The sequence below is a fragment of the Eleginops maclovinus genome, chromosome 18, assembly GCF_036324505.1.
Source record: "Eleginops maclovinus isolate JMC-PN-2008 ecotype Puerto Natales chromosome 18, JC_Emac_rtc_rv5, whole genome shotgun sequence".
Classification (NCBI taxonomy): Eukaryota; Metazoa; Chordata; class Actinopteri; order Perciformes; family Eleginopidae; genus Eleginops; species Eleginops maclovinus.
Window position 1 is genome coordinate 12760694 of NC_086366.1, and position 21030 is coordinate 12781723.

Genomic DNA, 21030 nt, shown 5'->3' on the forward strand with positions numbered 1-21030 from the left:
GGTCCAGCATTTTATCAACACAGGGGATGCACAGCCAATCCGCAAACGGCCTAGGCAAGTCCCTTATGCCCGCCAAGCTACTGCTAACCAAATGATACAAGAGATGAAAGAGGCTGGCATTATCGAACCATCAGAAAGCCCCTGGGCTTCCTCTGTTGCAATGGCCCCAAGAAAGGCCGGAGGCTGGAGGTTTTGTGTCGACTACCGGCCATTGAATGACAAGACTGTGAAAGACTCTTATCCACTGCCTCGGATAGATGAGTCTCTTGACTATGTGGCCGGCTCGGCATGGTTTTCCTCCTTGTACCTCTGGAACAGCCTTTAACACAGGACGTGGCCTGTGGCAGCTCACAACCATGCCATTTGGGTTGTGTAACACCCGAACAACATTCGAAAGGCTAATGGAGGAGGTCATTGCTGTTGTGCCCCCGGAGTGTTGTCTCATCTACCTCCATGATCTCCTCACGCATGGGCCCAGCTTTGACTTTGCGCTCGAGAACCTGAGGGAGGTAATTAGAGCGGATTAAGAGCGCAAGCCTAAAGCTTCATCCTGGGAAGTGCAGGTTGCTGCAACGTGAGGTCTCCTTCCTGGGGCATCGAGTCAATGGAGCCGGCATCATGACATGATTATGCAAAGACCCGGTGCTGGTGGCCCCCAACCCAGAGCTGCCATTCTTCTTTGACACGGATGCCAGCAACACGGGCATTGGCGCTGTACTCTCGCAGTAAACCCCGGAAGGAGAGCGGGTTGTTGCGTATCACAGTCGTACCCTTGATAAACCAGAGAAGAACTACTGTGTAACTCGCAAAGAACTGTTGGCGGTGATTGATGCTGTGGCCTCTCATTCGTCATCAGAACCGACCATGCTGCTTTGAAGTGGCTTATGTCCTTTAGCAGCTTGAAGACTCTGACCTTAAAATGGTCATGGGATGGCTGGAGTCCGACGCCCAGCCGCCTTGGGACGAGGTGGTTGCCCACTCTGCCACCGTCCGAGGACTCTGGTCTCAATGGCCGGGAGTGGAGCTCCAGGAAGGAGTCCTGCAGAGATGCTGGCGGGAACCCGCCCCCGGAGAGCAACGCTGGCAAGTCGTTGTACCTAAAGACCTCCGCAAAGAAGTGCTCGAGGTGCATCATGGATCCCCTGGAGTTGGACACTTCGGAGTGACAAAAACACTGCGGCGACTAAGACAGACATTCTACTGGGGCCTGAGCCAGAGAGATGTTGAGACTACTGCCGCCGCTGCGATGCCTGTACGGCTCGTAAAGGACCCCAGGGGCCGTCCCGTGCACCCTTGCAGCAACATTGTGTGGGGGCACTGATGGGCCGAGTAGCAGTTGATATACTGGGGCCACTCCCCCGTACTACTGGAGGGAATCGGTACATGCTAGTTGCCATTGACTACTTTACAAAGTGGCCGGAAGCATATCCCCTGTCTGACCAAGAGGCAACAACCGTGGCTGAAGCCTTGGTGCAAGGGATGTTCAGCCGCTTCGGAACACCCTCTGAGTTTCATTCCGACCAAGGGCGGAACTTCGAGTCACAGGTTTTTGCTGCGATGTGTTGCCAGCTTGGCATCAAGAAAACTAGGACCACCCCGCTTCACCCACAAAGCAACGGTTTGGTGGAACGGTTCATGAGGACCTTGATTGCTCAGCTGGCCCTCACCACTGCCCCGGATCAAAGTGACTGGGACCTGCAGATACCCCTCATCCTCATGGCTTACCGCAGTGCAGTCCAAGACTCAACCGGCTGTACTCCGGCGTTGTTGATGTTGGGCCAGGAGCTCAGAACGCCACCGGAGCTGGCCTTTGGACGGCCACCAGACGCACCTGATGCCTTGGCTGGTCCGGAATATGCCAGGCGGCTACAGGACCATCTAGAAAAGGCTCACAGCTTCACCAGAAACCAGTCTCAACAGGCGGGCGTCCGTCAAAAGTGGGTCTATGACGTGCACGTCAAAGGTCAGGATTTCCAGGCTGGGGACCTTGCCTGGGTGTGTGGACCAAAGAGAGTGAAGGGCCGTTGCCCTAAGCTGGACAGTACATGGATTGGCCCCTGCTATGTGGTCGAGAGATTGGGGGAGGTGGTGTATCGAGTCAACTGGTTCCCAGAGGGCACACAGTGGTACTGCACCGGGATATGATGGCACCTTACAAAGGGGACCAGCAGCCAGCCTTTCCTGTGACACCTACCAGAGCACAGCTCAGGCCCCCCGCCGCAGGAGAGACCCACCGATGCAGCCACTGGATGTCCTTCAGGGGGAGGTGGTGACCCCGCTGGGGGCAATAGTGCCACAGAATACTACTCCACAAGTGGATCATGGAGTAAGGAGGTCGCAGAGGGAGCGGCGGATGCCGGATCGCTTTCAGGGTCTTGCTCTTCCTCTGGGACGTGGAATTACGGGGGGGGGCAATTTAGCGACCCTGCAGCGCTGTCGGGGGAGAGACTCAAAAGGGGGGGGGGGGGGGGGGGGGGGTTTATGGGGGGAAAATGTTGCCCTAGTCAGCCGGACAGGGCGGGTAGAAAGAGGCGGTGGGAATTAAGAGAGTAGAACAAGAGTGTGGACCTGCGGATATTGAGGAAAGCGAAAAAGAAGAGAGAAAGACACTTGGGGAGAAGAACGTGCGCTGCCTAGATAGTCTAGCCTGTTTTGTTGTTTTGGGCAGTCTTCCAACCCCGGGGTTAAGTCTGTGGTGAGGGTAACAAAAACCTGGTTCTCTGGTTCAACTGAATCCTCCGTGTCCTCCTCATTCAACTAGCTATCCAGTCGTGCGGCGGAGCCACGAATGCTACAATACTATGACATTTCTTCTGACATACTTTACTACAGCTTTTTTTACATTTTAATTACACAATATGCCATACTGCTTTATTCTGACTTTTTAGTTCCTTTAACTTTTATTTAAATGATTAACTTTATAATATGCAATGAGTTGTATGACCTGCTTCACATTTTACCATGCCGTTGTACATTTTTGTGATATTTCAAGTATTTCTGACATTTACCATCCTATTTTTTGTGGGTCATGCATGTGACTTTTTTAAAGCATAATATGCTGTGACATTTTAACATGATTCAGCGAAATACCACAATGATCATATGTGAATTTTTTGTTAAGCTCCCTGATTGTAGGGTAACAGTGAAATACATCCACTCCTTCATTAAACAGTAGTTCTGTATCAGTGTAATGAAGGGGCTTTCATTTATATGCAGTATATTCTTTGCTATCGTCTCCTTACTTACAGTATCTTAAGAGCTGTCGCAGTTAAATCTTTAAGGGGAGGTGTGGTTCAGTAATATCTTCAATTACAGACCCCACCATTTATGTTGTCTTTCATCCTCCAGTCTCTGCAGAACAAAAGCTACAACCACTTTGCTGCTATCTACTATCTGCTGGTGGAGCGGCTGAAGGCCCATCGCTGCAGCTTCCCCGTGGAACAGCGGCTTGATGCCCGCCAGCGACGGCCCAGCACCATCGCCGAACAGACTGTCGTCAAGGTAGCCACGGGGCGTCACAGCAACAAGGGGGTTCTGAATAATGTGTACAGAGATTAACATCCACGCCTCCCTGATCAAAGCTCCATTATTCACACCTGGACCCACAAACAAACAAACAAACGGAGAGACACGATCCATTCATGTATTTATCCGGCTGTCTTCACCTGCTTTCTCTGTCTTTTCCGCCTTGCCTTGATCTTAATGCGTCTCCCTCAGTTACATTATTCATCATGTTCCTTTCTTTGCCCACTGTCTCTCCTTAGCTACAAATTCTCTTTCATTTCCCCTCGCCATCTAGGATCTGGCTTTTTTGTCTCGTTTGGATTACAAAGTCCAATTCGTTATTGCGTTTCTATTAAGGATGTTGCAATGAATTGGAGAGGATGTGTTGATGTAATGTCAAAGTCTGTGTTTTCTCCCTCTCTGCAGTCGAACAGTGGTTCAGCCCAGGTGGGTTTGCTCTCGCAGGGTGTTCGTCTGTTGCGCACCCCTGCTGTGCCCCAAGCATCCTCAGATGCTTTCACCTTCCCCCAGACTGCATGTTCCCTGGAACAGAATTTCATGGTAGAGGACGTCAACACGCCCAAAGTAGGTTTAAGTACCAGTAAAAACAGCCTTAGCATTCCGTGTCTTTTTTCTTTGTGTGTGTTTGTCCTCTGTCACATTCGGCTCCTGAGTTATGAAAGTTGTAGTTATTACTGTCATTATCAGCTTGCAAAAGTATGTCCTGAAAGATAATCCTGATCAGCTTGACAGTTATTTGCTTTGATAGTCATACCAGCTCACTGTGAATCAGATGTGTATGTGTCAGACTCCTTTGAGGTTTCAAGAGTTGGCTTTCTCCGTCAACCTGCCAGAGTGCAGCTGACCTGTTCAGTTATGTAAGAACTCAGCCAGCACACACATCAGACAGGACAGCCGCCTGTCCTGCATGGCTTCTAGACACACAACACACACACACACACACACACACACACAACACAGGAGACACACATAAACAATGCTCTCACTCTTGTGCAGTTTATCTGTTCCAATGCCAACCAGCGACCTTTTCCTAAAGGCCTGTTGTTAAGATGACCAACTATTACAAACCACAGACACCATTGGTCTCAGTTGATAGCCTACACACACACACACACACACACACACACACACACACAGTATAGATGCAGTATCATTCTTCAAGATTTATTCTCCATCCCACCTCCCTCTCCTGGCTCTTGTAAAGGGTGTGTGTGTGTGTGTGTGTGTGTGTGTGTGTGTGTGTGTGTGTGTGTGTGTGTGTGTGTGTGTGTGTGTGTGTGTGTGTGTGTGTGTGTGTGTGTGTGTGTGTGTGTGTGTGTGTGTGTGTGTGTGTGTGTGTGTGTGTGTGTGTGTGTGTGTGTGTGTGTAAAGCAGAACAATGACAGAGTGTGCGTTATCGGCGTGAAAAGAACCTGGTTATGTAAGCGGTCCTGTGATGATGATGATGATGATGTGAGCTAATGTGAAGCTGAGTGAACACACATGGACAGGAAGCTGCTGCACCGCTCCAACAATCTCGTCAGCCGCCGTGACCTCCTACCCACTAGCCTATAGCACATCTTTTTCTTTTTTAGTTTTTGGCTTTCCTTTTCCCTCTACATTCTGCTGCTTCTTCTCTCTCTCTTTGTCATCATTTAAGTTAACTTTCTCCTAATGACCCCCACCCCTTCTCATCGTCTATTTCTCAATGTTGTTTTCCCCTCTTGTCGTCAGTTTGTGTCTCTGTGCAGTGTGTGTGCCGTGTGTGTCTGGCGGTTGAGTAACAGCATTCCTATCCCAGCACACTTCAGAAAGCAGATGGGGAACTGGGCAAAGTTGCTCTTTCTAGACCAACACCAGGCTTTCCGGTTACTGCCGCCACTCACGCAGAATATCTTTGTCTGTGTGTGTTTGTGTGTGTGTGTCAGTCACATGGCATTTTCAGACTAAGCTCACTTCCTGGCCCTGCATTCCTTATCCCCACCCTCCACCTCTACGCCAACACACAGGCCTGCATGCTGTAACAAACACACACACACGCACATACACAAACTCCCAACTTGAGAAAATGTGCTGAAGGGAAAGAAAACAGAAGGAGAGTAGCTAAAACAGCCCTCATCCTCAGTATGGTGGTCGTCTTTGTGTGTATTTTCTTGTGTGTGTTAAAGACACCTGGTTTGACCAACAGTATGTCCTGGTTACCTTTTTTTTTTCTCTTTCTGTCTCTTCTTTTCTACCCCCCTTCTAGGTGAACGGCTGCCTGCTGGATCCCCTGCCTCCCCCCACTGTCCTCCGCAAGTCCTCCACCTCATCACCTAGCAACATGATGGAGATGTCAATCGATGAGGGCATTGAGACGGAGGAGCCCGATACAGAAGATGATCCGGCCCACTTGCTCTCGGCCTATCAAACAGCTCGGTTTAACCAGCGGCGACATACCCTCTCTGAGGTGACCAATCAGCCGGGGCCTTCAAACCAAGGTATGATTTCACACATGTCTATAAAGTCAAAAGCACGTAACACTAAAACTAAGATGTTAAACGTAAAGAATTGTCTCCCCCAGGTAAATTATTCACTCTAGGTCACAACCCTTCCATGGGCAGCATGGACTCAGACATCGGCTACGACATGGGCTCCATGCACAGCGACCTTGGCCTGCTGGAGGATCCCCCCTCTCTCAATGAATTGGTACCGGCCAACAGCTCTACCCCCGGCGTTACGCCTACTCCTTTCTTGAGCGCTCGGCCTGCAAATCCGGCAATGGCTGTCTTGACTTCCCAGCACAGGGAGGCGCACAATCGCTCCCCCATCAGCTTCAGAGAGGGACGGCGTGCCTCTGACACCTCCCTCACCCAAGGTCTGAACCACCAATTTGACATTTTCCAAAATTCAGTCTTCTTTTTGATTACTCTCACAAATTACCCACTTATCTATATGCGCTCAGACTTCATTGACTTCATGTGTCAGGTATCTTCATCCTAAGCCAAGGAACACCATTTCAGAGCCAACCTCAAAACGCACGAAGCCACGCTATCACCTCAATAGAAAGTTTGCCTGCAATAGATAAACCCATCTTTAAAGGGGAGCTGCCCCAAACTTCAGACACAGGATTAGGTACTGATATCTATATTTGTAAAGATACTAATCGAATCCCGTTGGTACCACCATGTGCTCATTTCACATTAAATCAATCAGTGACACATTTTGGTATTCAATGTTGTAGAAGTTGGGTGAATCTACAGTATTTTGAATTAAACCATACTTTTCTGTAGTGCAGTACAGTCATAAGTGGTTTAGACATCTCTTCCTACTACATATACTATCGCTCTGTCTACACATCTGAAAGCAAAGTTCAGGCATGCTCTTGATAGATTGCTGAAAGATGTAACTCATAGAGAATTACTGTCAGCTGTGGAAGTGAACGTAACAGGTTTGGAACACGCTTTGAAATCACAGATCACTTATATATACTGTAAGTGTCAATTAGATTCTATATCAACATGTAACCTTATAGGCCCTTCACTACCAGCCCTGTATAAACCTAAGTGTCAATGTGCATATGTCTGAGGCTCTGGGATCCACACAGCACCAGTGAGAAGGAAGAGCATTGACACAGACGCAATGCTCCTGCTGCAGCTGCTCCATCACACCCTTATAGGCACACATATATATATATATATATACACACAGACCTGGACAAAATTGTTGGTATCCTTCCGTTAAAGAAAGAAAAACCCACAATGGTCACTGAAATAACTTGAAACTGACTAAAGTAATAATAAATAAAAATGTATTGAAAAATAACGAATGAAAATCAGACATTGCTTTTGAATTGTGGTTCAACAGAATCATTTATAAAAACAAAAGAATGAAACTGGCCTGGACAAAAATGATGGTACCCTTAAGTTAATATTTTGTTGCACAACCTTTTGAGTCAATCAATGCAATCAAGCGACTTTGTAACTCTCAATGAGACTTCTGCACCTGTCGATGTCGATTTGGCCCACTCCTCGTTAAAATACTGCTCCAGCTGTCTCGGGTTTGAAGGGTGCCTTCTCCAGACTGCACGTTTCAGCTCCTTCCACAGATGTTCAATAGGGTTTAGATCAGGGCTCATAGAAGGCCACTAAAGAATATTCCAACGTTTTGTTTCTGAGCCATTCTTGGGTGTTTTTAGCTGTGTGTTTTGGATTATTATCCTGTTGGAGGACCCATGACCTGCAACTAAGACCAAGCTTTCTGACACTGGGCAGCACATCTCGTTAGTCGATAGTCTTGACATTTCATGACACTCTGCACAGATTCAACACACCCTGTGCCAGATGCAACAAAGCAGCCCCAGAGCATAACCGAGCCTCCTCTATGTTTCACAGTAGGTCTAGTGTTCTTTTCTTTGTGTGCTTCATTTTTGTATCTGTAAACATAGAGCTGATGTGACTTACCAAAAAGTTCCAGTTTTGTCTCATCTGTCCAAAGGACATTCTGCCAGAAGCTTTGTGGATTGTCAACATGCATTGTGTCAAATTCCAGTCCCGTTTTTTTATGATTTGCTTTCAACAGTGGTGTCCTCCTCAGTCGTCTTCCATTAAGTCCACTTTGGCTCAAACAGTGGCGGATGGTGCGATCTGACACTGACGTACTTTGACCTTGGAGTTCACCTCTAATCTCTTTGGAAGTTGTTTGGGGTTCTTTGGTTACCATTCGTATTATCAGTCTCTTCAGTTTGTCATCAATTTTCCTCCAGCGGCCACGTCCAGGGAGGTTGGCTACAGTCCCATGGACCTTAACCTTCTGAATAGTATGTGCAACTGTAGTCACAGCAGCATCAAGCTGCTTGAAAATGGTCTTATAGCCTTTACCTTTAACATGCTTGTCTATCATTTTCTTTCTAATATCCTGAGACAACTCTCTCCTTAGCTTTCTGTGCTCCATGTTCAGTGTGGTACACACCATGATACTAAACAGCACAGTGACTACTGTTCACCCTTTAAATAGGCAGACTGACTGATTACAAGTCTGAAGACACCTGTGATGCTAATTACAGGACACACCTTAGTTTACCATGACCCTGTGGTCAAATTATTTTCAGTCTTTTCTGGGGGTACCATCATTTTTGTCCAGGCCAGTTTCATTCTTTTGTTTTTTTAATGATTCTGTTGAGCCACATTTCAAAAGCAATGTCTGATTTTCATTCGTTATTTTTTATTCCATTTTTATTTATTATTGCTTTTGTCAGTTTCAAGTTATTTCAGTGACCATTGTGGGTTTTTCTTTCTTTAACGGAAGGGTACCAACAATTTTGTCCACGTCTGTACATGTATAACTGTATAAAGGCCTTCCGGATAAAAAAGCTTCATTCCCTCTCTTTCAATTGGTTTGTCTCCTCTTTCACACACCATCTCTTTCTCCTCTCTCTTCCCTTTTCTCATCCTCTCCAGCCTCTCTGACGACAGCGATGGTGATGATTCATGTTATGAATCACAGACAGATATTTTTTTAAGGTTTCAGCCCACATATATTCTTCTCTTCCCCCTTCTCTCTCACTTGCTCTCTCTCTCTCTCTCTTTCAATTAATCTCCCTCTCTACAAGCTCATTCTGTGTCTTGCTTTTCTGGTCTTATCAAAGTTTCAGTCTGTTGGAGGTCAAATTCAGTTTTTTGTCTATTTTTTCTTCACAGACACATTCTTCTGTGCCTGCTGAATGTAAATCATTAGTGCTTTGGACAAGTACAAACTAAAATAAAGCCTAATATTTTTTACCTCCCTGCTCTACATCGGGGTTCCTTCACATTTTTTAAATGTCTCAAATTTTCAGAATACTTGGTAGATTTTGAAGACCAAGATCTAAGTACTAATTGTTAGATGTTTATTAAATAATAAATGACATTTTTATCCTGTTTTGCCAGAAGATTGTAGCTAGAAACTGTAGCTCATATAATGAAAATTGTACCTATCCTAAAATGATATAAAAAACGGTGTTTAAAAAATCCTAAAAAGCATAATGTAATACATCAAAAAAGTACTAAAAAGAACTGGTTATGTTTGACAAAAAATAGTCTGAAGTGTCATAATATAGATTGCAAAAAAGCCATAAAACAAATAATTGAGATTTAATTAAAATTAGGTATAATATAACATGTCCTAAAATTTGCAATTGAAAGTCATAGCTTTTTGTTGGGTCCAGAAAAAAAGAAGAAAGGTATGCCATAAAAAGTAATGGTATAGTATGTCATAAATTGCCAGCCGACACAGTGCGCCCCCAGTTGCTATTTGCATTTATTTAATTGTTTCCGTAATCCTTTTTGGAGGGTGTTGATGCAGTGCACTCTTTTTGCGTCAGACTGATGACTCTGGTTTTAAATAACTCCCACCATCACAGTGAGTCAGGTCCTATCGTTCACAGCCACAGCTCGTCACCACTGGATGGGTCTTATCAGAGCTACTTGCTGTTGAATACACACACACACACACACACACACACTCACACACTCACACTGTCACATGTGCAGACACAAACACATACCCAGAGAGGCTCATGACGCACATCCAGCCGCACAGTCAGTAGGGGGGGGATGAAAAGTGCTAACCATTCATCCAGTTTGCTAACGTCAGGGAGGATTGAGCCAGACTTTTTGCCTTTGACATCCTTTAATGGAGAGAGAAATGCCTGTATGGATTTATATAAATAATGATTATGTATTGTGGGGAATTGTTTATTCTTTCAGGTCTCGTTGCGTTTCGGCAGCACCTGCAGAACTTGGCGAGGACCAAAGGCATCCTGGAGCTGAACAAAGTCCAGATGCTGGTGGAGCAGATGGGCTCCGGGGAAGGGGGCGCCATGGACCCTCTGGGACCACAGCACCACTTGCACAACCTCCTGGAGGTCAGTCACACAAACACACATACATCCTTAATCAAAAATGTCCTCTAACCAAACCCGTTCTCAGCCTCAGTCCATCTACTAGCCTCACCTCGTGTTGCCCAGAAAAGAAGGAAGAAAAACAGGCACCCAGGCTGTTGTGTAACCCCATGAGAGGCTGCCAACTGAGGCTTGTTTACTGTCTCCAGTCCCCCCTGGGGCCTGGAGCCTAGGCCAAAGTGAATGCATCCATTGTTGAAGTCAGTCAGACTTACCCATACTAGTGACTGGCACTCAGTAGGCCCAAGCTGCAATCACACACAAAGATAGGCACACATATACACAAAATGATACACACTGCAAGGGGGAACCATTTGAGGAAAGATCTGCAGGCTTTCCGGATAAAAAAAACCTAACAAATGAAATCAATTGTAAAGGCAGACAAGATCTAGTTGTTTTGCTTTTATCCATCTCTCATAATTGAATAACACAGCTCTTTGTGTTTATGATGCTGGGACCCCATCATCCTTTTGATTTGCTTTCATTTCATTTAACTGCTCTGTAATCCCTGTGGTACATGCCATTTAGAGAAAGGCATCTGACTGATCAGTCACCACACAGACATTTGTGCAGGCACTATCAATAATCCAGTTAGACCACACCATGAAGCACCCAGACCCCGACACAGCTTTATCAGCTGACAGCGATACGTGTGTCCACAGTCATGCGTATTCATGAACAGCCCTGGTTCTAATGCTTTATGTTTTTGATTGAAGGGCGATGCATCCAAGCAGCAGGAGGGCCTAGCTTTATACCATGGTGGTCCGCCTCTCCTGTCCCGCAGACAGAGTTTAGAGACACAATACCTCACTCATAGACTACAGGTACAGTCTAACACCAATGACACTCACTCTTAATGACTATGCAGTTTAAACATGGAGTATTATACCTGATACGGACCTCTCTCAAGGTCAAATGTCTGTTTAGTTCATTAAGTGATTTTGTTTGGAAATGTAAGGATTATCAGATCTGCTATGATTCAACAGTTATGAAATAGTTTGTAGCCCCTGTTACCATGGTGATTACCCTGAACACAGTTATCAGTCCCAATCTCTCTTCTACCCCAAAGGCCAACGTCTTGGCTAACAGTCCTGCTAGCTGCCAACTTTTCTGTAAGGACACTCGAACTTTAGAGCAACAGCTGCAGGAACACAGGTAATTCACACTGAAAATGTCTGCCCCACACATTTGCTGCTATATCATTTATTTTTCATTTCATTAAATACTTTCACTGCTTTTCTCTTGTGTTCATTTAGCTATCGTGAACTTTCACTCCTGGGGAATTAAGTGTTTTGGGTAAAAAAGCCTTTGTTTTAATCAAAAGCAATACAAGTAAAACACAGGATAGGAGAGGTCAAAAAATAAAGAGTTTTAGAAAAAGTATACATTAAAATAACTATGGGGTTAAAGTTGACATGTAGAGATATTAATATTTATGTGTATGATAAATACATATACATGTTTACGTGCAAGTCCAAGTTAAGTACATATTGCGCCAGTCATAAGTACATTCAGTCCAGGTTGAAAACGTTTTTATGTGGGGGACTCGTATACTGACAAACACCCAGGAATAAAACAATTACTGTACCTGATATTTAGACTGAAATTATATTTTGTTTTACATCAGTCTTTCGTTTAAGTTTTGCTGATTTAAAGTAAAAAGGGGGTTCTTTTCTTTATGTTTTGACTTAACTTTAGTAACAATTGATATGGTAGTCAACATTTTCATTATCAAATCAATATGTAAATAGCTGCTTCAAACTCATTCACGCTTTTCATTATTTTTCTCGTTATTTTTCTTGGATATAAACTAGAAGAAATCTAGCTCTGTAGGAAGAAGTTGCCCCAATTCTCACTCTCATCTACTAAACTCTGATTGGTCGACAGTTTTTCAAACCATAAATAATCACCAGACAGATTACTGGTGTTGGCAGCAACTTGATGTTGTGGGACCAGGCTAAATGTTATGTCCACAACATGTTTCTACCTTTGTTAGTCCTCCTTTTGTTAATTCAAAGTGATTTTTCTCTAAGTGGGGTCTGCTGCGCTCCCCACAGACTGAACCAGAAGAGGATGTACCTGCAGCAGTCCCAGGGCATGGGGCTACCGGTCTACTTCAACCAGATGCAGATAGCTGAAGGATCCTACCCGACAGGCGGCCCTGGTCTGGACCCAGCAGCGTCTCAGGGTTCCCCTCAGGGCCCCCCTATGTCAGCCGCCCACCAGCCTCAGCCCCAGCAGCAGGGCAGTCCCCAGCCCTCGCCTCCCTTCAGCCACCCCCACAGCATGAGCTCCTTGATGGAGCCGGGCCAGGGCCTGGTTTATGATCCTTACATGAGCCACCACCACTACACCCAACAGCTCCCCCCTGGATCTCACCTCCACCACCAGCTCCACCATCCCCTTCCTCATGATGCCTGTGCCAGCGGCCTGGGCTTCAGCTACCCTGTAGGCTGTGAGCAGCAGGTCCTTGGGCCTTCCTTTGAGGGGCTTCACCCAGACCAGTCCGAGTTCCTGCTGGACCCTGCTTTGTTGCACCTCCCTCCTCCAGGAGACGATGAGGCCGGGGGTCTGGCTGGTCCGGGGCATACAGAGGGCCTGGGCCTGCCTGAGCTGCAGGGCCTGGATAGTGAGATGATGGAGACAGTAGACTCCCAGCACGGCTTTGTACTGGTCAACTAAAGCCAGCTAAAGGGGTTAATAGAAAGCAGTATTAAGCAATGAAAAACCTTTACAGCACTAAGAGCAGAGAGAATGGAGATATAAGTGGAGGCCATATGCGTAGCAATAGGGAAGGAAAAGGGTTCATTTTTGTATGACTAATACAAACTTCATTTCCTAGTGGTGATGAACATCAGACAACCTTTCTGCCACGTTCCTCCCTCAGCATACCTTCCTTTCTCCCTCTATTCCTCTGTTCTCATCAGCTCTGTGAGGCAGGAACAGGTCATATCTGGCACAATCAGAGCTTTGCCATGCCGACTTGGTGAGGCTGTTGTCGCGGACACGCTGACACCCGTGAGGACTGCGTCGTGCAGCCGGGAGAGGCCTGCACATCCTGCAGGCTGCCAGGGCGCGGCATTTCACCTAGAAATGGTTTGGAAGTGAACTCATTTAGGACTGACTGTCAGACAACCATAAGGACAATGGCTGGCAGTGCTTTTGTATTTAAATAGGACACCATCAACAATAGACTGATTCTACTTGTTCTTCTAGACTTCTGTGGATTTCTTTTTTCTGTTTCAGTAGATAAAAAAACAACTGAACAACAGGAAATAGCCCTCATTTATCACGGTACCATGAACATCGCCGCAAATTCAAGTGTTAACATTTTTTTCTCCATTTTATACAACTGATTTTACAAACTAATGTGAGTGCAAGGCTAATGTCATGACTGTATTCAAGCTTTCAACACTAACACATACATAACTACTCCTAAAAATCATCAGGTTTTGTCATTTTCCTAAACAAATACCTTAAGCTTCCACTATAACCAGCGCAAACTTCTTTCAAAGCTGCAACATGAGTGAAAATAATAGATACCACACGATTCTGTTGCCTCAGACTTTTGTGTAGGCGTCGTGACATAAATAATATTTGCTGTTTTTCTTTGTGTTTTTATAAATTGTAACTACTGATCCTGATTGATTTCCTACACTACTGAACTGCTTTTTTTCCACCTGTACATTAAATCAAACACACACCTGCCAGGTCTCATGGGGATGATGACCAGCCACATGGCCACACATATATATATATAACAGCTGAATTGTGGGTCATGCGTTTGCCTGATAAATGAGGGCTGATGTAATTAATGTGGTTGGTTGAGAAGTAGCGTTGTTTTAGACAGTCAATATTATTCTATTTTTGTGGCAATACTGAAGCAATATTAATCCTTAATGTTGAGGGATTATGAATGGAAGCCTCACCTGTACAGCCAACTCTGATTGGTTCCTGGGGACCTCTGAGTCATCAGCAGTGACATCACTTGAGCCGATGATGTAACCAGGAGATAATCCCTCCCCTCCCCTCCCTGGCCCTGGAAGTGCAGGGGTGTGTGTGTGTGTGTGTGTGTGTGTGTGTGTGTGTGTGTGTGTGTGTGTGTGTGTGTGTGTGTGTGTGTGTGTGTGTGTGTGTGTGTGTGTGTGTGTGTGTGTGTGTGTGTGTGTGTGTGTGTGTGTGTGTGTGTGTGTGTGTGTGTGTGTGTGTGTGTGTGTGTGTGTGTGTTCACACTTCTTCAAATGTTCTGCCTCCATCACGTCTCCTCTCAGAATAACAAAAACTGTGCTTTTTCCGCGCAGAGCACAGTTGTAGCTTTTTGATTAATTCTGGTTTACATCCTCGATGCTCTAGTCATGCCTCTGTGGTGTTTTAATAATGAATCATGTTTATTTTAATGAATTGACCCGCTGAAAATCCTCTGCATTAGGTTTCATGAAAGAATGTTTTTCTCTCTGACATTGAGGCCGCTGTGAGACAAAGACCGACCGAACATCAGTCACCTGACACTGGATTTAGACTACCGGCTCACCGCCGCTCTTTGACTGACAGCAAACTAGAAACATGAGATTTTAGTTTTTTACAGCACATAGACTGTGTTCAATCTACTTGAAACGCACAGACGTATCTTCTCTGACAGATTTCTAAAAACAACTGCTTTTCATTGGAATAACAGGAGAGTCAACATCATAGGGTTGAGATGAGGTTATTGGACTGCGACCATCTGCCAGACAGCCCGACCTTCAGTGGTTGTGGGTTAAACTGTCCAAGTGTTTGTCAGATTAGCCTTCAAAACAAGACTGTTGCTCTCAGCCTGTAGACTAGACTAAGATATGTGAGAGTTCACAACAGACTCTGGGGAGTTGGTTTGCCTCTGAGCCTCGATAGTTGAAGTAAACAGTCTTAAACAATGGCTTGGAAATGTGGACCAACTGTGGTTGCAGTCCTGTGCGAGACTTAAAGGAAAATCCACCTTAAGATGCTTTTAACAGTCTCACAGCTAATTAACCTAGCAACTAATGATCACAGTTTCTGTGGCTTTTTTTAATGTATCAATTGGTCAACACTTATTCTTATTTCTCAGGGCTCAAATTAACAAATTCAGTTTTATTTGACGAACTGCCCACATATTTAGTTTTCTCACAAGGCTAAGTCTTTTCCGGCAAAGAAACAAGACAGAAAAGACACTATTGTAGCTGAATTATTTTTTGACTTCCTATATTGGCTCTACTGCAAAGTGTACTTTTCTTCTTCAGTGATGCACTTTTTTAATCCTCTTTATAATTGATCTATATGACATCAAATTGAGTTTAAGTCACCATTTAGCCTTGACATTTAAAAGTCAAAAGGGCATAGATACTCACAACCCAACAACAATGGCCTTGACAGACCAGTGCGCTGCAGTCATGTTGAAAAACAGGTCTTGTGGTTCGTTAATAGTTCCACCCTAAAATATACAAATGCTAAAGGTTTATATGGACATACACCGGTATTTAATGACAGGAATAAGCTCACACCCAGTTCGTTGGTTATGTTAGAAATGTCCCTTTTTAGAATGGGAATGAACTAGAGTACAACGCGGTTAACGCAACACTAATATTGTCGATAAATGGCACTGTTAAAATATCAAAGGGTGGATTTCGCCTTTATTTGATTGTGATTGTTTGCTTTCATTTTTCAATGGTCAGGCTAGAACAGCTACAAGATGATCTGTGGAAGTTGAATACTGGAGCACTTTGACAACAAGGGGAAGAAGAGATGTAGCTAGAGAGGAGGAGGTGGGAAAAGGTTTGCTGTTTCCTGGCAGATCAACAAACTCTAATCTGTAGGAAACCCCTTTCTCCTCTCTCTCTTCCCCGACAATAATGGACACAAAACACATTTCTTTCAAAGAAAGACCAGACACAGTAACACTTTATCTGATTGTTTATTTTAATCCAAGAAAGAGAAACACTTGTCGGTTTACGGCGAGTGATCTTTGTATAAATTAGTGGTGTGGTGAATCTTTGGTGCACCAAGGTGAATTTTGTGTTGAACGTGAAAAGTGTTCAGTGTGCCTTTTTACTTTTTCGTATTTTTAATCTGAATTAAGATTTTCAATTGCACCATTATTTCTGGTTGGACCCTTTTTATCATTTATTTTCTCATTACTTTTTTTGTTTTCTTCCCAAAAATAAGTAGAGCCAGGTTTTACAAAGGTACAAAACCAAAGTCCCTCAGAAGTTTCCCTGTACGACCCACCGTGTGGAGTTTTGGAGCTTCTTTGTCTGCTTCTCTGCCGTGCTTTTTCTCGTTGGTCAATCAGTGTATACCATTTAAAAGTATTATAGCAATATTTCTCTAGTTGAAGAATAAAGTCATGAAGATTCTAGTGGACGTGTTTCCAAGTATGATAATTTCACCTCCAGCTGATGAAACAAAAACATCAATCTATTGATAGAAAACCAGTTTTATATTTACCTTCATTGATGTTGACCACACATAAGCTAACTTGCTGTTGAGATTAAAAAAAAAAGGTTTATTGAACATAAAAATATTGTCTGTGTTTTTTTTGTGCTGCTGTTTGTGTTCCTCCTGGTTATTGAAGTGTCTCCTACCACACACACACACTCTGCTACCTTCTCCACAAAATGACATTTTCCTGTAAGTACATACTGCAGCTGTCTGATAGCACCCCAGGGTTGCATGGTGTAGGCGTGGGTTAATGACCTGGAAAAATTCAAACCAAGTGCTCCATATAAACTGAGTCACAGCTGAACCAGAAGTCTTTGCAACCAGAACTAAAGCTCCTAATGCCGTTGATCCGACAGAAGCTGCTGTACCGGACCCGTCATTTAAATATTTGTATTCTCTAAAGACTTTAACTGCAAACAAATATTTCCAGTCAAGTGTACAGGAGATGACAGATGTGTAGTCAGTTGTCAAGAGTTTTATACATGATGAGTTTTCACACGTAAATTACATCATACCTGGACTGAATCATCCCGAGGCAGGTGGCTCTACCCAGCTGTACTGACTTACAGGTGAGAAGACAAAAGAGCAGCAATGAGTATCAATCTACTTGTCAACACCATCATGTGGAACAATATGGTGTTTCCAGAACTGCCTTACTGAACAATTCACAGGCTCACTTTCCCAGAACTCTAAAAGTCCTTCCACCGAAACCAAGAGCAGCAGCTGAGAAGAAATCTCAGAGATTGAGAACAAAACCATCTGCACGTTTTTTCTAAGACTGGCATACTCTTCTAAAACAGCATGGATTATGTAGACTGAAACACACCTGTCTTGATATAAAAGAAAAAAGTAACCACATTTCCTCTTAAAATCATCTTCCAGACGACTAAGCTCACATCCATTTTGTGCAACTAGCTGTTAGACTCTGCAGCATTTTGCAGGCTTTTATACCAAGTGTTTATAGGCAGGAGGAGGGACTGAATAATTCATCAGCACTGATAAACCCCGAGACCTTGACCGGTGGCTGAGATCACTGATCTGACATCACCTCCATGGCGACTGCCTGTCAATGTTTATCAAACTACATCAAACTCAAACACATTTTCCTGATAGTAAAGTGCAGCTGGAGGAGGCCTGTCCTGAGCTGAGTCCTCTGATTGGTTGACCTCAGCTTCACATCTGTGAAGAAGGCTGAAGACTGGGAATACATTCAGGCTGAAATACTGCCACTACAAAATGAAAGCATGCCTCTATGTTGCTTAGAGCAGAGGTTTGTCCCTGTTGTTTGGAAAGGATCATAAGAGTGAATGCTCAATCCAATCAACCCACACACAGGACAGCTAATCCAGCTAATACACTACCAGAGTAGCTAAGGGAGGGGGGGCTTCATGGAAACCAGGGTCTCATTTATTTTCCTGGGATCAGACCATGTGCAAACTGATAATCTGAAACATGGGATGGGTCACACTCGTGCTGATCAGATTTCAGTCAGCTTAGCCTCACAGTTTGCATCTGTTGCTTATAATGCAAAGTGAATTTGACTCTGAACAGGGCTGCGAGACAGTGCTTAAAAATTTAATAAATGGGATCAATCCAAGATCAAAAACCTCAACACCTCCTGCTCCAGAAAGAAACACCACCAGATGAAACGTGAAAAGGTATTGGCACACTGTCATCCTATATTTGATAACCTCGTAGCAAATTTCCCTTTCAGACAGCAGCGATTTCTATTGAAGTGTAGTTATTTATAGCCAGTATATGTATCCTGTGGCTTTGTCTGCCATTGAGACCTTCAGCAGACTGTCTGTCACAGGCGCTCTTCAGGGAACAGACAGAGAAAAGAAAGCTGATCTGGGAAAAGACAGCCGTAATCTTCTTTTTCTTCAATAAACTATCAGAATATCCGAGTCCTATTCACTCATCAGGCCAAAGTATACTGTAATGACATCAATGGTTGCTATGACAACAGGAGGAGGGTGGATGACAACATCCTACTGCGTCTTTTTTAGAGCAGGGGATCACAGCACTTTTCAGGATTAGAGCTGCACAGAAAATGTATTCATTAATGTAAAAAATGGAAACATACTGCAATGCAAGGAAGAAACTGCATTCAGAAACCCTCTGCTTAGCCTCTGCTTTCTTATATAAATTCAGGTGTTCCTTGAAGGTCATACAGCACTCATATGCATGTGTCCCCCTTTATGCAGCTTCAATCCTGAGTCTCTGAACACAAGCTAAACACATGCAGCCAGCAGATGGACAGGGTTGGAAATCCCAGTACAGATGACCCAGAAGTGCCTGGAAAAAAATGGTCTCCTTCAGGCTCGAGGCTGGATGTTACAGCCAAGCCAAGAGTCACACACTCTTCTTGAGCTATCCTTGGACTGATATTATCTGGAGTAGTGAGTTTGTGAGGTTTATAAACCCCTGCTGCCTCGCTGTAGGATGACAGAATAAAGAGAGGGGGAGCTGAAGTGACAAGGTGACTTAAGGAAAATGTGTCTGCCAGCGCTCTCCTTCTCCCCGACTGATGTTTGTCAGTCGTCACAGTGAGAGCATCTGACCTCACTGTGTGTGTGTGTGTGTGTGTGTGTGTGTGTGTGTGTGTGTGTGTGTGTGTGTGTGTGTGTGTGTGTGTGTGTGTGTGTGTGTGTGTGTGTGTGTGTGTGTGTGTGTGTGTGTGTGTGTGTGTGTGTGTGTGTGTGTGTGTGTGCGCGCCATGCTGTGTGGGGGCTTGCTTGACTCCTTTCATTATAAATGACACAGTCCTGGGAGGCAGCTGCATTGACGTCAGGGCTCTCAGCACAGTCAAGGGCTCTGGCTGCTGAAAATCCCCCCCAAATAACAGGAACGACATACAGAGAAATAGGTTGCTGCTGTTTCATTACGGCCTTGTGAACCCAAGCAGATTTGGAAGGTTGGGGGGGCTGGCCCTCAACTAATCGTGTTTTAATGAAGATTTCCAGTTGTCATTAAAAAAACAGTAAAAAAGTTGGAATATGATTTTTTTTAAGTGAAAAGTGTGGTTATGTGTCTCAAAGGTCAAGCAGCAATCCTCCTCCCACCTCACATAAAGCAATAGCTCTCGAGGTGGTCTCGCTGTAGCAAAATGTGCTGACACACAGCAGCTGCCCCAACCTGTGAATTACATTTATATTACAGAGGAAGTGTCTAATGTGCGCTGGAGCTGAGGTAAATACAATCGAAGGGCTGGGAGGACACATGGCTCCAAGGAGGACTGGAGATTTGAGGAGATTAAAAAAGGAAGGTTCTCATAAAGATCTCTGACATGAGATTTATCACCCTAATCTTCTGTTAATTGCTCACAATGTCTGCTGCAGGTAGTAGACGATATGTTGCACGTTGTTCATACATCCAAACTACACATGCTTAAGAAGTCTTTCTCAGCCCAGCCCTTATTTTGCGGCATTCCTCTCCCCGGCAGTAGTCAGTGTGAGGGCAGGTGTCAGCTGCAGATCCTGACCCGCTCTGCAGGATTCCCTGCGCTTTCATCTCCACAGCAGACGCCCACAGTCAGGGCTAACCAAATAAGAGACCAGGAACATGTGAAATGAATCCCACATTTTCTTGTGTCATTTACAGGCTAAGAGGCTACACTGTACCCCCCCCATTAAAGGGATATTGTTACAAAGCCGACAGTATTTACCATTCATGAACTTCACATTTTACAACACAGAAGACAGGTAGTTACAGATAAGGTATGATTAGGCCATTTTTGATACTGGATGTTCTACTGCAGGGTTGTCCAAACTATGGCCCCGGGACCAACTGTGGCCCTGAGCCAGTTCAAACAGTATAATGGAATACGGCCCACACATTGAACTTGAGTTTTTTTTATATTGTGCTTCTTTAATATGTATTTAGACATATATTACACAGTGGAATTCAGGTGTGAATAAGCCCATTTTCCTGATTAATTCAGTTAAAGTTGAAAAAATCTTTTCAAAAATCTATTGTTGATAAGGAATCCTTTTAGCATAAGATCGAAATATACCTTTCATATTTCCCTTAAAGCTGTCTGAGGCTTCGGTTTTACAGAATGAGCTGCAAACACTTTAGTAACATAAATAAAACCCTATGGAGAGCTGCCATTCAAGGATCAATCATAACTTACCTACAGTTTCATTTTGCTA

The 21030-nt window shown here is 44.4% G+C and overlaps 1 protein-coding gene across 2 annotated transcripts in view; it reads left to right on the plus strand.

Annotated features, from left to right (window-relative positions):
- sik2b (salt-inducible kinase 2b) overlaps positions 1–16793 on the plus strand; it is a 45674-nt gene extending 28881 nt beyond the window's left edge. Inside the window, exons 8-15 of one of the 2 annotated variants that reach the window (XM_063906405.1) lie at positions 3349–3501; positions 3931–4089; positions 5753–5984; positions 6068–6361; positions 10230–10387; positions 11140–11247; positions 11493–11578; positions 12457–16793. In XM_063906405.1, coding sequence (XP_063762475.1) covers positions 3349–3501; positions 3931–4089; positions 5753–5984; positions 6068–6361; positions 10230–10387; positions 11140–11247; positions 11493–11578; positions 12457–13105 — 1839 coding nt within the window. In that variant the 3' untranslated portion in view covers positions 13106–16793. The remainder of the gene's footprint in view (positions 1–3348; positions 3502–3930; positions 4090–5752; positions 5985–6067; positions 6362–10229; positions 10388–11139; positions 11248–11492; positions 11579–12456) is intronic. The other variant, XM_063906406.1, reaches the window with a different exon arrangement.
- The last annotated feature ends 4237 nt before the right edge of the window (positions 16794–21030 follow it).